Genomic DNA, 16756 nt, shown 5'->3' on the forward strand with positions numbered 1-16756 from the left:
TGCTGTTTTAGTTCATGGCAATAATGCATTTTAAATGTGTTTTGGATGCGAATCTGACATTTTACAGTATTCTTGTATCGGGTTCGATCTCAGGTAACACAGATACTGAAAAATGTATAATTTAATTGTAATGCACTATAAGTAACTTTGGATTAAACGCATAGATGAACATTTTAAAGAATTAAAATGATAAGAAGCCGACTGCGTCTAATTGACTGATTATTTAAAAATCCACTTTTAATGTACCTGGCATTCAGCAAGCGCTTCTTTTATCCTATAAACTTCATGTTTATTAATGAGCTTTGTCAGTAGATTTTGAAGAGCCCTTTCTAAAGATGATGAGAACTAAAGGATTGTTTCTATGGTAACAAGTCTGTCCGTATTTTGTGAACTGATCTGAATGCGTATTAAAATGGAGCTGATAGTGTACCCAAAAATAACAATTATGTCATTTACTCACCCCCTTACCCTCGAACCGACCTTCTGTACAACATAAAGGTACATTTTACCGGAAAAAAATTAAAATCCTGTCATCCCTTAAGTTGTTCCAAATCTGTATAAATGAGTTTGTTCTGCTGAACACAAAGGAAGATATTTTGAAGAATAACAGATCAGAGGCACCATTTACTTCCATAGTATAATTTTTATAAATTACTATTATGAAAGTGAATGGTGCCCCTCATCTGCTTTGTTATAAACATTCCTTAATATATCGGTGAATGTGTTCCCCTTGACATTCTTACTAAATGGGGCAGTCTGACACACAAAACAATAAAAAAACTCTCAAAGAATGCTTAAAGGATTAGTCGATTTTCTTTTTAAAAAATCCTGATAATTTACTCACCACCATGTCATCCAAAATGTTGATGTCTTTCTTTGTTCAGTCGAGAAGAAATTATGTTTAAACATTCCAGGATTTTTCTCATTTTAATGGACTTTAATGGACCCCAACACTTAACAGTTTTAATGCAGTTTAAAATTGCAGTTTCAAAAAACTCTAACTCTAACTCTAAATGATCCCAAACGAGTCATAAGGGTCTTATGTAGTGAAACGATTGTCATTTTTGGCATGAAAAATAAAAAATATGCATTTTTAAACCACAACTTCTCGTCTTTCTCTGGTCCTGTGACGTGAAAACGTATGGGAAACTCCGCCCCAGTGTTTACAAGTGTGGAGAAAGAGGACCGTTCCGACGTTGTTGTATGTTGAATGATAATAATTAATGTCTTTGTGTCAGTTTATTTGTTAAAATGGTCCACAAATGTGCGTTTCATATATGTAACACGTGACCTTTCGAAGTCATTACGCAATTACGTGAGGTCGCGCTGGCACGTCAAAGGACTGGAGGAAGACGAGAAGTTGTGGTTTAAAAGTGCATATTTTTTATTTTTCTTGCCAAAAATGACAATCGTTTCACTAGATAAGACCCTTATGCCTCATTTGAGATCGTTTAGAGTCCTTTGAAACTGCAATTTTAAACTGCATTTAAACTGTTAAGTGTTGGGGTCCATTAAAGTCCATAAAAATGAGAAAAATCCTGGAATGTTTTCCTCAAAAAACATAATTTCTTCTTGACTGAACAAAGAAAGACATCAACATTTTGGATGACATGATGGTGAATAATTATCTGGATTTTTTTTAAGAAAATGGACTAATCCTTTAAGAGATGTGAATAAACAAATGTTAGGATTTAGATGTTTTCTCTAAATAAATTCACATGACATGGTTTTAAAAAAAAATCATTAAATTCAAAGTTTTAATAGCATTTTCATTGACTTGTGGGTTTCAATTATGTTATCATAAATATATATCAAATGTATTTTGTAAAGTTATTAGAATTAAGCCCTTCATAACATTTTAGTATCACAAAACAATAATTCTGTCTTTACAATAAACTTCCAAGTGTCTGCTTTCAAATGAGACCAAACTTGTGTTTTTAGAGCAAAGGTTTCATGAACTGCATCTATTTTAGTTTGGGTATGACATTTGAGGGGGTCAAAGGGAGGGTAAATGCCAAAGAGGTTAAAGGGATACTCCACTTAAAAAAAAAATATGCTCATTTTCCAGCTCCCCTAGAGTTAAACATTTGATTTTTAACTTTTTGGAATCCATTCAGCCGATCTTCAGGTCCTGCTATTGAAAGTAATGAAGGGGACTATTTTCGGGCACTGCGTGATATCATTGCGCTTGCTGCAGCCATGTTAAGGCAGCAAAGTACTTTATTATTATGCCAGAAAGAGAGTATAGTTCCTAGACATATCTGCCTAGAAAATCACAACTTTTAATTTTCTGTCGGTCTTAGTACACGATGTAACTACAGAAGAGTCAAGTTTTAAAAAGGAAAAAATCTAAACTCTTTGGTTATTTTTTAGCGCGATGCTAATGGTCTAATCAGATTCAATTGTGCTAAGCTATGCTAAAAGTGCTAGCGCCAGTCCCGGAGATCAGCTGAATGGATTCCAAAACAGTAAAAATTAAATATTTAACTGTACGGGAGCTGGAAAATGAGCATATTTCCAAAAAAAGTGGAATTTCCCTTTAAAATACTTAATGATGCTGGATCATCTTTGAAACTAAGCAGCAGAATAAATTTGTTAAGCATTGCATATTTAGCACTAAACTATGTGCAATATAAATATCCTAAATATTAATAAACTATAAGATAATAAAAAACACTTTACAAAGAAATGCATAAAAAAGGTATTTCATAACTTACTAATTTGCATTACTATTAAACCATTTCCATGCATCTCCAACACACTTTAGGAAGCTGAATGGTTGCTTCACATTTCTCAAACAACACTGTTACACTTTTAAACATCTCTGTTAGATAAAAGCTCCTTCACTCATGTGGTTCTGGGTCAGTCTGACCCACCGTCTTTAAAGGCCCTTCAGAGAATGAATGAAGCGGATTTGGAACCAAGACAAAGCCCAATAAACTCCTGAGAAAGAATAACAGGAGGGTAAATTAATGTCGGCAATGCATGAAAGAGCTAACTGTGATCCACGCTGCCTGTTTAATGTGGTTTTAGTCTGGAGAAGAAGAATTTCTGGTTCCGTTATTGTTCCATTGTTCCGGTGCTTTCAATAGCACTTTACAAACAAAATCACGGGTGTATCCAGGCAACAGGGGATTTAAGAAGGTGGAAGTTGGGGTAAGAAAATATATTAGGCTAAAACACCAGCTAAAGGACTTCAGATTGAGAGTAAGATCGCATAAAATCCATTGGTTAAAAAGTTCTGGAGGACAACTTTTAGAAACGCATTAAATAAAGAGTGTTTTACATCAGTTTTAAATTGTGTGCACTGGGGAGATCTCAAAATCGATTTTAAGGACTTCTACTTTCTGTGGCTGACGATATCAGCTGGAGATTTGGTAAGCACCTGACTTTCATTGGAAATTAATGAATAATTCACCTACAACTTAAAAAGTTAAAGCTGCTCTACTAAAAAAAAAGAAATTGTACTAAAATTGGTAACCCCTAAACAAGTTAAGTTTTACAGACTTAAATGTTCGAATTTTAAGTATAAACTTTTAGGTGAAAAAAATGTTTACAAATTAATTCAATTGGTAAAATATTAAAACATTTTCAACTTAAATGTTCTATCATTTTTAGGAGTTACAAATTAAAGTACTTTTTTAAGTTGATCCAACTTTTACATTTACCCTCACCCTCATGTTGTTCAATATGGAGGACCATAAGAGTCATGCAAAATGTAATAAAGAACTTCAATATTTAATAACTACCTGGACAATAAAAATAGCAATTAATAGATTTGTTTAAAAATTCATTAATTAATCTATAAATAAATAGACAAAGTTATAAAAAAATCATTATGTAACATTTTATTAGGCAATAAAAAGTGAGATTATAAAAATAACGTAGAAATGAAATATTAATCCATTAATAAATAGTTCAAATTAATATAACAATTTATAAAAACAACATAAAATTCTCAATAAGTTCATCATTTTAAATTGCATTTATAAATTCTTAAATAATGGAATTTCAAAATGTATTTCAAAAAGCGATTTAAAAAGAGAAATAAATAACTGGATTTATAAATTGAACTACAAATACAGGTTTAAATTAGCCATTTAAAAGGGCATTTCCGTTTAACTTTTCTGTTTTCATTTTCCCAGTGATTCTCCTTATTCTTTTCGCTATTGGATTTGCTTTTCGTTTTAGCCTCTCTATTTAGCTTTTCCGTGACTCTTTGGGTCCTTGCAAATGGTCAAATGAGAAATGCAAATTAGCTATGGCCAGGAGGATGTAACAAGCTCGCTGATTGGCTCTGATTGTACGTCATGCGCAGATTTATAGATCTCAGATGAGGACCCAAAGAGTCACGGAAAAGCTAAATAGAGAGGCTAAAACGAAAAGCAAATCCAATAGCGAAAAGAATAAGGAGAACCAACGGGGAAATGAAAACAGAAAAGTCAAACGGAAATGCCCTTTTAAATGCCTTATTTAAACCTGTATTTGTAATTCAATTTATAAATCCAGTTATTTATTTCTCGTTTTAAAACGCTTTTTGAAATACAATTTGAAATTCCATTATTTAATTAAGAATTTATAAATGCAATTTAAAATGATGAACTTATTGAGTATTTTATGTTGTTTTTATAAATTGTTATATTAATTTGAATTATTTATTAATGGATTAATATTTCATTTCTATGTTATTTTTATAATCTCATTTTTATTGCCTAATAAAATGTTACATAATGATTTTTTTTGTAACTTTGTCTATTTATTTATAGATTATTTAACGAATTTTTAAACAAATCTATTAATTGCTATTTTTATTGTCCAGGTAGTTATTAAAAATTGAAGTTCTTTATTACATTTTGCATGACTCTTGTGGTCCTCCATAGTTCAAAGCATGTATACGTTTATATCCAATTAAATGGCACTTCTCCACTATTTTAATAAAAGATGATAACCATTGACTTCCATAGTAGGAAAATAAATATTATGAAAGTATTGTGATAAATGATGAAGAAAATATTTCGATAAGTAATGGTACACTGCAAAAAATGATTTTCAAGGAAAAAAATTCGTAGTATTTTGTCTTGTTTTCAGAAAAAATATCTTAAAATTATTAAATTAAGATGCTTTTTCTGATGAGCAAAACGACCGAAGAAAATTAGTCTAGTTTTTAGACAAAAATATGAAATTTAAGTGATTTTGTGCATAAAACAAGCAAAAAAATCTGCCAATGGGGTAAGCAAAAAAAATCTTGAACATTTTCTTAAACACTAAATTCAAGAACAATTCAAGAAACATTTCTTACCCCATTGGCAGATTTTTTTGCTTGTTTTTTGCAAAAATTTTTACTAAAATGTTATATTTTTTGGTCTAAAAACTAGACTTATTTTCTTGGGTTGTTTTGCTCATCAAGACAAAGCATCTAAATCTAAGAATTTTTAGATATTTTTACTGAAAACAAGACAAAAATACTAAGATTTTTTTTTCTTGAAAATCATTTTTTGCAGTGTAAGCACACAGTTGACCATACCCATTGAAATCCACTGTTTTTTTTCCTACTATGGAAGTCAAAGGTTACCATCATTTATCAAAATATCTTTTCTTTTGTGTTCATCAGAAAAAAAAGATATATAAATTATTGCTGGGCATAGATTAATCTAGATTAATCTCATAAAAATAAAAGTAATTTTTTGCATAATATATGAGTTTGTGCTGTGTGTTATGTAAAACATTATGTATATTTAAACACACACACACACACACACACACACACACACACACACACACACACACACACACACATGATGGTAAGCACACAGCTGATTGTACACTGCAAAAAATGATTTTCAAGAAAAAAAATCTTAGTATTTTTGTCTTGTTTTCAGTACAAATATCTAAAAATTCTTAAATTAAGATGCTTTTTCTTGATGAGCAAATCGACCCAAGAAAATAAGTCTAGTTTTAGACCAAAAATATCAAATGTAAGTGATTTTGTGCATAAAACAAGCAAAAAAATCTGCCAATGGGGTAAGCAAAAAATCTAAACACTAAATTCAAGAAAAATTCAAGAAAAAGTTGCTTACCCCATTGGCAGATTTTTTGCTTCTTTTATGCACAAAATCACTTAAATTTGATATTTTTGGTCTAAAAACTAGACTTATTTTCTTGGGTCGTTTTGCTCATCAAGAAAAAGCATCTTAATTTAAGAATTTTTAGATATTTTTTACTGAAAACAAGACAAAAATACTAAGAATTTTTTTTCTTGAAAATCATTTTTTGCAGTGTAACCATTGTCTTCCATAGTAGGAAAACAAATATTATGAAAGTATTGTGATAAATGTGTCCCTCTTTACTTCCACTAAAACTGCTCAGTGGGTGTGGTTTGAGGAATTGTTAACACATGTTCCTTCTCTAACAAGTCTCAACGCTGTTTGTTGTGGAGCGTGTTCTCACGCTTGTTTGGTTTTGTTTTGATGTTATATAATTGGGTTACTCGGTTCTGTCTGATACTTATACCATTCCTGTGTTTGACGGGATCGGTGTTGGGTTTGTTAATTCCTTATTTTATGTTTTCTATTTACATTAATAAATATCATTTGCTGCAAAGTACCAACCTGACTATGTCCTCCTTTACATTTGTCACAGCTTCGAGCCGGTCGTAACATAAATGATGAAAATATTTTAATAAATACATTTTTTTCCTGTACTGTCCTGTGCCTGTAGATGACACGCGATGGATGAGGCGGTCAAGGGTTCGATAGACATCACAGCTATCCTGCTGGTACTGACAGGAATCTTACTGCTGGTTCTGCTGCACAAAAACTGGAAGAACCAATCGGCTATCCCAGGTGAGTAACAGCCTACCAGCACACCTTAATCAATGTAGATGACATATTTAATAAATAATACTACAAATCAAATTAAAAGTGCGAGGCACAGATGTATAATCTCTTCAGCAGGTCAGTACCTTGTCTATTAAATTCAAATGTATTTATAAACCAAAACAAAATAGGGAAGATTATTAAATATACAGTATATGGACTAGAATATATGGTATTATTGCAAATTTGTATTGTCCTCATAAATAGAATGTAATCCAATAAATCCTTTCACTATTGGGCATTACCCTGGACCAAAACCAGACATGAGGGTCAGATTTATACATCATCTGTAAGCTGAATAAATAAACTTTCCATTGATGTACTGTATGGTTGTTAGGATAGGACAATATTTGGTCGACATGCAACTATTTAAAAAAATTGAATTTGAGGGTGCAAAAAATCTAAATATTTAGAAAATCGCCTTTAAAATTGTCCAAATGAAGTACCTAACCACCACATATTACTAATGATAATTTTTTTATATATATATTTATGGTAAAAAAAAGACAAAATATCTTCATGGAATATGATCTTTACTTAACATCCTAATGATTTTTGGCATACAAATTGACCAAAAATGTGGCATAATTTTGACCCATACAATGTATTGTTGGCTACTCTACAAATATACCCATGCGACTTATGGCTGGTTTTGTGGTCCAGGGTTCCATATAGTCAATTAATCTAATACATAACAGGTGTCAAATTTAACTAAACTTTTTTTTTATATGTCAATGGCCATTAAAAGAAGAAACAATTATATAAGAGCAGGAGTTTTACATTACATTTTGCACAAATACCATGAACAGCAGTGTAAAAAGCATAGAGAAATTGTATCAAACACTGCAAAAAAATATTTTCTTACTTAGTATTTTTGTCTTGTTTTCAGTACAAATATCTAAACATTCTTAAATCAAGATGTATTTTCTTGATGAGCAAGAAAATAAGTCTAGTTTTTTGACAAAAACTATAAAATTTCAGTGATTTTGTACTTAAAACAAGCTAAATTATCTGCCATTGGGGTGAGAAAATTTTGCTTAAATTAAGTGATTAAGAAAAAAAACGTATTTTTAGATTTTTTTTCTCATCCAATTTTTAGATTTTTTTTCTCACCGATATTTTTGCTTTTTTTAAGTTTAAATTTACTTGAATTGTATATTTTTTGTCTATAAACTATTTCCTGGGTTATTTTGCTGATTAAGAAAAGGCATCTTAATTTAAGAATTTTTTGATATTTCTACTAAAAACAAGACAATAATTTGCAGTGAACATCATTACACTGCAAAAAATGATTTTCAAGAAAAAAATTCTTAGTATATTTGTCTTGTTTACAGTAAAAATATCAAAAAATTCTTAAATTAAGATGCTTTTTCTTGATGAGCAAAATGACCCAAGAAAATAAGTCTAGTTTTTAGATCAAAAATATACAATTCAAGTAAATTTAAACTTAAAACAAGCAAAAATATCGGTGAGAAAAAAATCTAAAAATGGGGTGAGAAAAAAAAATACGGGTTTTTTTCTTAATCACTTAATTTAAGCAAAATACCCCATTGGCAGATTTTTTTGCTTGTTTTATGCACAAAATCACTTAAATTTGATATTTTGGTCTAAAAACTAGACTTATTTTCTTGGGTCATTTTGTTCATCAAGAAAAGGCATCTTAATTTAAGAATTTTTAGATATTTTTACTGAAAACAAGATAAAAATACTAATTTTTTGCAGTGTAGGTGCTCCCCAGCACCACATGCCTACAAAAGATTGTAGCAGGACCATTACAATAAAAGTTATATTAACGGAGTTTACAAAACCCTAAGGTAATGTCAACAGGGAGACAACAACTACTTTTGGGAAAAAAACTATTCTGTAAAAAAAACAATATCTGTCTGCTGGTCTTTAGGTCCCCAATGGTTGTTGGGTCTCGGCCCAATTTTGAGCTACAGCAGGTTTCTGTGGATGGGAATAGGAAGCGCATCCAACTATTACAATGAAAAATATGGCAGCATTGCTCGAGTTTGGATCAACGGAGAAGAGACCATCATACTCAGCAAGCAAGTTCTTTGCATAGTTTATATAAAATATTTAATTTGTTTAAGCATTAGAAATGGTTTGTTTTAAATCACACACACACACACACTTAATGTGTACTTACACAGATCTTCAGCTGTGTATCAGGTTCTGAAGAGCAGTAACTACATTGGGCGGTTTGCCAGTAAAAAAGGTTTGCAGTGTATCGGCATGTTTGAACAAGGTATCATCTTTAACAGCAACATCGCACTGTGGAAAAAAGTGAGGACGTACTTCACCAAAGGTGAGGGTTTGCTGAAATCTATATCTGTATTGATTAAACAAGATTACCTCTATAGTAGGTGTCAATCTTCATTTGTGTGGTTGCTTGGTAGCTCTGTCAGGTCCAGGTCTTCAGAAATCGGTGGAAATATCCGTCAACGCTACCAGAAAACAGCTTGATGTCCTGCAGGAGTTCACAGATCCTTCAGGACACGTGGATGTGCTGAATCTTCTGCGCTGTATTGTGGTGGACGTCTCCAACCGTCTCTTTCTAGGAATTCCTCTCAATGGTGAGAAGTTAAAATGAGAATTTGATTCATATACTCTTAAATATAAACATTTCTAAATGAGAAAATCTTATGAAGAACAATTCTGGGCTGTATAGGGCTCTTGAAATCTTATACTGTATAGTTTTGTGAAGATTAGAAAAGTTTTATCCAGTCAAAAGTTTGGAAACACTTGACTGAAATGTTTCCAATGACCTTAAAAACACCTTCAAATTGAACGATGTGTTTACAAGTTGAAAATTACCTTTGCAAATTAAAATAAAGCTTTGACAAACATTTTCATTTCTTTCATTAGAAACTAAAAGTTTTTTTTAAATGGATGGTTTAGGACAGATTGAATATTGAAAAAAAAAACACCCAATAAGAGTCCAGATTAGATTTGAACTCCTTCAAAATTGTTTAAAAATGATCTCAGGGTGAAACCTTAAGAAGCTGAAGGAATTCTAGTCAAAGGGTGACTACAAGAAAGATGATCAAATATAATTTTTTTGATTTGAGTTTTGATTTATGTTGGATGTTTTCAGTCAAAATGTACAGAAATTGTTACATTTGGAATTTAGTTTTGATGAGATTACTTTTATTCTACAATGTCAAAAAATAAAAATAAATGTTTTCAAAGTTTTGAACCATACTGTACCTTTTTAAGGGTCTTAAAGACTCTTATTCCACTTTCACAAAAAAAGATAGTTTACTCACCCCCGTGTCATCCAAGATGTCTATGTCAGTCTTTATCAGTCGAAAAGAAATTAAGTTTTTGAGGAAAACATTCCAGGATTTTTCTCCATATATTGGACTTTAGTGGACCTCAATGGTTTACAGTTTCAATGCAGCTTCAAAAGTCTCTAAACGATCCCAAATGGACCCCATATGGAGAAAAATCCTGGAATGTTTTCCTCAAAAAACGTAATTTCTTCTCGACTGAACAAAGTAAGACATAAACAGTAAGTAAATTATCTGGTGTTTTTTTTCCATGAAATTGGAGTAATCCTATAAAAGTATCATATTGTATACAGGTCCTCATGAAACTGGTGTGTTTTTGATCTCTGGCTGTAAAACTCATTTTGAAACATTAATCTTTAAGATTTATTTAATCTTTTTGATAGTTATTAAGATTCTCAGTATTATTTCGAAAGTTAAATTAACAGATTTTTCATATTCTGGTTTATGCAGAAAAAGATTTACTGTTAAAGATCCATCGGTACTTCAGCACCTGGCAGGCGGTTCTGATACAGCCCGATCTTTTCTTCAGACTCAACATTTTGTACAAAAACTACCACATGGCAGCGTAAGTTTATTTCACACTCAAGTATACGGAATCGTACGGTGTATATTTGCTTTTAAAACCTTAAAAGAAAACATCACTGTTTTTCAATATTTTACTATGTGTTTACCTCAACTTAGATGAATTTATAAATACCTATCTTTTATCAATCCGTGCACTTCATCTTTGTACAGCGCGTCGTGACTGTGTTAGCATTTAGCCTAACCCCATTCATTCCCTAGGATCCAAACAGGGATGAATTTAGAAGCCCTTCCATGTTTTACCTTTTTAAAGGTGACATAGAATGATTGAACGGAGTATTTATACTTGTTCTGTGATGTGACATGTAGACAAACATTTTTTTGTTTGGGTCTGTAATGCCTTAGAAGCTTCCTAAAAACCTCTCTCAGATAGCTCTATTAGGGTGGGGGATTTTAAACAAGTGGTTTTGCATCTATTTGGCTCCCCCTACTGGCTTAGCTTGCAATCTCATTACTGATTGGCTGACTTTGCTGCCACTCAAAAAATGTAGTCAATTATTTTAAAGTGGAGGGGCAGGGAGATGCCTGTGATGTCATAAGCATCTGTTTTTCAGATTGGGCCGTTTTCTGGCTGACATTTCTAAAAGAGGAATTTCTATGAGACTGAGATGTTTAGCACTTTTTGTATGTTTGTGAATGCGGGTAGACTACCATTATTCAACAAAGACAAGGTAAAAATGGTTTTTCATTCTCTGTCCCTTTTAAAGACTGTTACATGAGTAGTTACACGGGTCAGTATGGTGGCACAAAATAAAACGTAGCGGATAAAAAATGAGAACTATATTGTATGGCGGAAGAGCACTTAGTTTGCAGCACTTCGACCTTGGCGCACAGTAACATCATCAGTCCTGACCACTCCCCCTCTCGCTCAAACTTCCATCAATATTACTGCGCCCGAGGTCAAAGTGTTGCAAAAAACAATGTTGAAGTACAGTTCACTGCCGTCCACCTCTGTTAATGTCTAACCGTGGGTTCACACCAGCCGCGTTTGATGCGTCAAATTCGCGTGTACCGCGCCTAGTTTGCAGCTTGAACAGTTTGAGTTTACTCGCTTCATTCGCGAGTGAAAGCCGCATGTGAAATTCTAGTCATCGAGACATTCACGCGGAAATTTGCGTCATGGGAGGGGCTTCTGCGACTCCGCTCGCTTCCTGTAATCACGTCACTACTAGAGCAAGCTCCTGATTGGTTAACGCGGCACGTTTTTCCGCCAAAGTTCAAATTTTTCACGGCAACTTAAATCACGACAATGAGGCGGAATCGCATCTACCGCGCGGCTCTAAACACCTCATTCGCGCCGCAAGACCTCCAGACGTGCATCAACGCATCTTCACATTGACTTAACATTGAAATCACTCGCCTTTGACGCCTCTACCGCGGCTGGTGTGAACGCAGCATTACACATCATCATACACAGTTGTTATTCATATGACTTTAAATACAGTACTGTCTTGTAGAAAGGAACTTCAGGATGAGATGGAAAACCTTGTGGAAAAGAAACGTCAAATCATAAACAATACAGAAAAGCTGGACGAGATGGATTTTGCCACAGAGCTGATATTTGCTCAGGTCAGCCTAAAAAGCCGACACCTTTTATATTAATAAAAAAACACACAAAACAGTAACTTACCGCATCTGTCCTCAGAACCAGGGCGAGCTGTCTGCGAATGACGTGAGGCAGTGTGTGCTGGAGATGGTGATAGCCGCTCCAGATACGCTTTCCATCAGCCTGTTCTTCATGTTTGTCCTATTGAAGCAAAACTCAGCCGTGGAGGAGCAGATCGTACAGGAGATAGAGTCGAAAATAGGTACTGTAAACCAAGTACTATATATTATCCAGCAGTAAGGATACTAACCTTACCCGTCCTGTCAGGTGAGCGTGACGTACAGTCTGCTGATCTACAAAACCTGAATGTTCTCGAGTGTTTCATTAAAGAATCACTGAGGTTTCATCCAGTGGTGGATTTCATCATGAGGCAAGCTCTGGATGATGACTACATCGATGGCTACAGGGTGGCAAAAGGGACAAATCTCATACTGAACGTTGGACGCATGCACAGATCAGAGTTTTTTAAAAAACCAAACGAATTCAGCCTGGACAACTTTGAAAACAACGTACGTATATAAACATAACACTTTTATAAGGATGTACCAAGGTAATCCAACTGCAGTCAATTCTTCCATCTCAGGTTCCCTCACGATACTTCCAACCATTCGGCTGCGGTCCACGGGCCTGCGTTGGGAAGCACATCGCAATGGTGATGACAAAGGCCATCCTGGTGACCATGTTGTCGAGGTTCACGGTCTGTCCTCGGCAGGGCTGCACCATCAGCACCATCAAACAGACGAACAACCTCTCCATGCAGCCTGTGGAGGAAGATCCAGACTGCCTGGCCATGCGCTTCATACCACGAACACAGAAAACGTACAGCAGTGAAATTATAGATAACCACAGCACAAAATATACATAAAAACAAGTTAATGATGGCTGCTCCTGACCTTTAGGGGGCAATAGAGAGGCTACTGCTAGAAAAATCATTTGGGGAAAATGAGTATGTAATAGCCCTAATAATATATACTCTGTTTTTATTATGGGAAAGCATCTACATGATACAAGTTCTGGGAAACACTAACAAGTAGACGACATTTTATTTGTTAACAGCAATCTTTCGTGCATCTGAGCATTTTTTTGTTCGCTATTTTTTATAAGATGTTTATTATATCACTTAATGCAATAATTTTGTGAATCATCACTTATTTAATTTAATAATTCAGTGCATCGTCACTAAACTCCCATGAGTTTTGGGTAATATCGACCATTAGTGTGTACACTGCCAAAAATTACTCTCTTACTTAGTATTTTTGTCTTGTTTTCAGTACAAATATCTATAAATTCTTAAATTAGTGGGTGTACACACCAAAACTTTTAAACGCGGCTGAAAACGGCAGGCGGATGCCGACTGCCAGCTTTTTTAGCTGAGCGCTTTGGTTACTGTGATACTTGCTGCTTTGTTTATCAGTCGTTGAACGATACACCATTTGGTTGTTGTGATGTTTATCCTCCACTGTGATTGTGTGAAAAGCTCTGCCGTCCGAAGATATATTTTTTCAACTCTCAGCGCGGAAAAAAAGCCGAGCGCCAGCTTTTACAACGAAAAATGCCAGTTGCTGGCTTTTTTGAAAAGCGCCGCTCTTCAACAATTCAAAACATACATCGGCTACTGGCAAAAGCGCTTTTCGCTACCTTAAGATGCATTTTCTTGAGGAGCAAAATTACCTAAGAAAATATGTCTAGTTTTTAGACAAAAATATACAATTTAAGTGAATTTGTGCCTAAAACAAGCAAAAAAAATCTGCCAATAGTGTAAGAAAAAATATATTGAAATAAGTTCACTTTTTTCTTAAACTCATTTTCTTACCCCAATGGCAGAGTTTTTTGCTTGTTTTAAGCACAAATCCACTTAAATTTGATATTTTTGTCTAAAAACTAGACTTATTTTCTAAGGTAATTTTGCTCATCAAGAAAATGCATCATACTTTAAGATTTTTTTGATATTTGTACTGAAAACAAGACAAAAATACTAAGTAAGAAGGTCATGTTTTGCAGTGTACGTGGATTTTCATTTGCACTTCGAAATTTCACAAGAAAGAGCAAACCATCCAGGTACTTTAAAGATACTCGTTTTAACAAACTACAATCACGACATACTAATTATTTTTTCAAATACTATTTAGAATGGATAAATTGAGACACAGGGTTAGCGTTTTGTTCCAGCTATAAATCCAAATATTAAGAGTGAATGTGTGTTAGGCTGACAATAGAAATGGATACACTCACTAAAGTAATGAAAAGATATTGATCACACTGATCTCTACAGTACATGAAGGTACGATTACGTCTCCAAATGGCACACTTGTGTAATAACGTAATAGGATATTCAGTAAGAAAAATATGTAGGATTGGACATTGATTTTTATCTAAAGGAATGGATTGAGGTTTGGTCACTGGTATGTGCTTGGAGAGGAAACGGCTGAAAAATAAAAGTGCTTGGTGGCATCAGCGGAAAATGGAACATGCATTATTAAATTGTACAAAATAGGATCAAGAGCATGTAAGAAAGGTTCTGGCTAGAGAGGATACAGCTACGGCCAAACCTCGCAAGATGATGATTTTGGGTTAGGTTTGGGGGTGGGATTAGGATGAAAAAAGCGGTTCTGGCTAGATAGGATAGAGTTACAGCCTACATCCCATCAAATGTTAGGTTTAGGGTTAGGTTTGGGGGTAGGATTAGGATGAAAACAGCACTCATCTGGCATGATTTCAAAAAATTATGGCCATAGCTGTGTCCCTTCTAGCCACAACCTGCAAGAAAATGTTGATTGCATGTTGACTTAATGTTTCTCAAAGATAATCTACTTTTAGTCTACACTTGATGTTGATTGTACTACATACAGTTCTGCATGTATCAAGTTACCATTTATAAAATATATATAAATACAATCTCTACATCGATATACTGCTTTGCATTATAGACGGTTTCATCGGACGCATGTGCGGTGACGCAATACGCGTCTGGTCGGAACTTTGCATCCGGTTTCTGTTTGTTTAATGGTCTGACTAGTTGCTAAACTGAACTCTTGAACAAATACTTAATGTAAATAACTAATGTGTACGTTTCCTAGTAATCTACGTGTTGTTTATATTGCTTGTTATATAAATAAACTACTTTAAAAAGATGTTGTTGTTATTTATTCTTGGCAGAGTTTATAGAAAGTTATGTGTGTTCCAAGAAGCCATTATGATGTTACTGTTAAAACCGATAAAGTAATGGACTAAAATGTGACTCTGTCTGTAAAGACCCAGTTGAAGTTATTTTTATAATTTACTGTTACATAAAATCATCGACTATTGTGTAAAAATATAACCTTGATATCTTTAATATTGACTGGGTTAGATAATGTCAGATCAAAGATTAAAAACAATAACTGAAATCAAACTTTGATGCTCCTCATCTCATCATTAGATTATGAAACTTTAACCTGGATTTCAAAGACAGGGTCACAATGTGGTTCTTTGCTATATAAAGGCTCAACAAACTGGACCAGTAATTACAGTCAATAAAACTAAAGTTGCTAAGATAAGCACTTTCACTTTTCTCAACATTGAATGAACACAGGCGAATGTATGGAAGCCCATTTCCGCCACATAAAAAAATAAATCATGCACTGGTAAATCACAACTATGGGAAATTATGACTTTTAAAATTTAACTTCTCATAATTATGACTTTTAGGGGCAGTTTAATTTTGATTAATCTAGGACTAGGCCTTAGTTATATTAGGACATTTAAATAGTTTTAACAAGCAAACCTTACAAACAAACATTACAGGTGTGTATCTTTAGACAAAACAACTGCACTTATATATGAAAATATATGTCAATGCAAAGTGTTTTTAAATAAAAGCAACACTAAAGAGTTTTTGCTCTTTGCTCCCCATACAGGTTTGAAGCGGAATTGTCCATTACCACTGTCGTAAATAATTTAGCCTACTGCAGCAAAGCTGGCTCTGATTGGATTGTAGGTCTGCCGTAGAGCAAGTTTTTGTAGTTTTCACTCGAACTACAGGACCGCGACCCGACGGTTGGAAACTTCTTTAGTGCGGTTTTGGCCGATAGAGGGCTGCAAAGCGAATGTGAAAGTGCCGTTCACCCTGTTTCGAGTGGATGAACGACTGAAACTTTTTTGGAAACGTTATTTAACGGCAAAAAACTCTTTGGTGTTGCTTTAAGGCAGCTCAAACATGCATTTTAATCTTGAATAAGCACTGACAGGAAACCGCCCCATAAAGTCATAATTATGAGTTTTTACCCAGAATTTGAACTTTTAAAGTCATCATTTCAACTTTGTATCTCTTAATAATAACTTAAAGTTCTCATAATTACGATTTACCAGAGCATAATATTTTTCTTTTCTTATGTGGCGGAAATGGGCTTCCATACAAGTGA

The 16756-nt window shown here is 33.8% G+C and overlaps 1 protein-coding gene across 2 annotated transcripts; it reads left to right on the plus strand.

The window, feature by feature from the left end:
• Positions 1 to 6350: 6350 nt before the first annotated feature.
• cyp19a1b (cytochrome P450, family 19, subfamily A, polypeptide 1b) lies at positions 6351 to 14031 on the plus strand. 2 transcript variants are annotated; one of them, XM_065277503.1, is made up of 10 exons: positions 6351 to 6540; positions 6718 to 6842; positions 8773 to 8923; positions 9140 to 9183; positions 9275 to 9451; positions 10619 to 10733; positions 12208 to 12319; positions 12396 to 12558; positions 12624 to 12865; positions 12940 to 14031. In XM_065277503.1, exons 2-10 carry the CDS (start codon positions 6728 to 6730, stop codon positions 13219 to 13221), a joined length of 1401 nt encoding a protein of 466 aa, XP_065133575.1. In that variant the 5' UTR covers positions 6351 to 6540; positions 6718 to 6727; the 3' UTR covers positions 13222 to 14031. The 2 variants fall into 2 exon arrangements, with proteins under 2 accessions (XP_065133575.1, XP_065133574.1); XM_065277502.1 differs by having other exon boundaries at positions 6353 to 6540; positions 9029 to 9183.
• The last annotated feature ends 2725 nt before the right edge of the window (positions 14032 to 16756 follow it).

The sequence above is a fragment of the Paramisgurnus dabryanus genome, chromosome 23 (genome assembly GCF_030506205.2).
Source record: "Paramisgurnus dabryanus chromosome 23, PD_genome_1.1, whole genome shotgun sequence".
Taxonomy (NCBI): domain Eukaryota; kingdom Metazoa; phylum Chordata; class Actinopteri; order Cypriniformes; family Cobitidae; genus Paramisgurnus; species Paramisgurnus dabryanus.

Excerpts from the sequence above, each read along its gene's own strand:
- cyp19a1b (XM_065277502.1), top strand. The coding sequence starts at position 6,728 with ATGGATGAGGCGGTCAAGGGTTCGATAGACATCACAGCTATCCTGCTG. Across the intron at positions 10,734-12,207 it reads AAAAACTACCACATGGCAGC|AAAGGAACTTCAGGATGAGA; the intron begins GTAAGTTTATTT and ends ACTGTCTTGTAG. Across the intron at positions 12,559-12,623 it reads GGAGATAGAGTCGAAAATAG|GTGAGCGTGACGTACAGTCT; the intron begins GTACTGTAAACC and ends CCGTCCTGTCAG.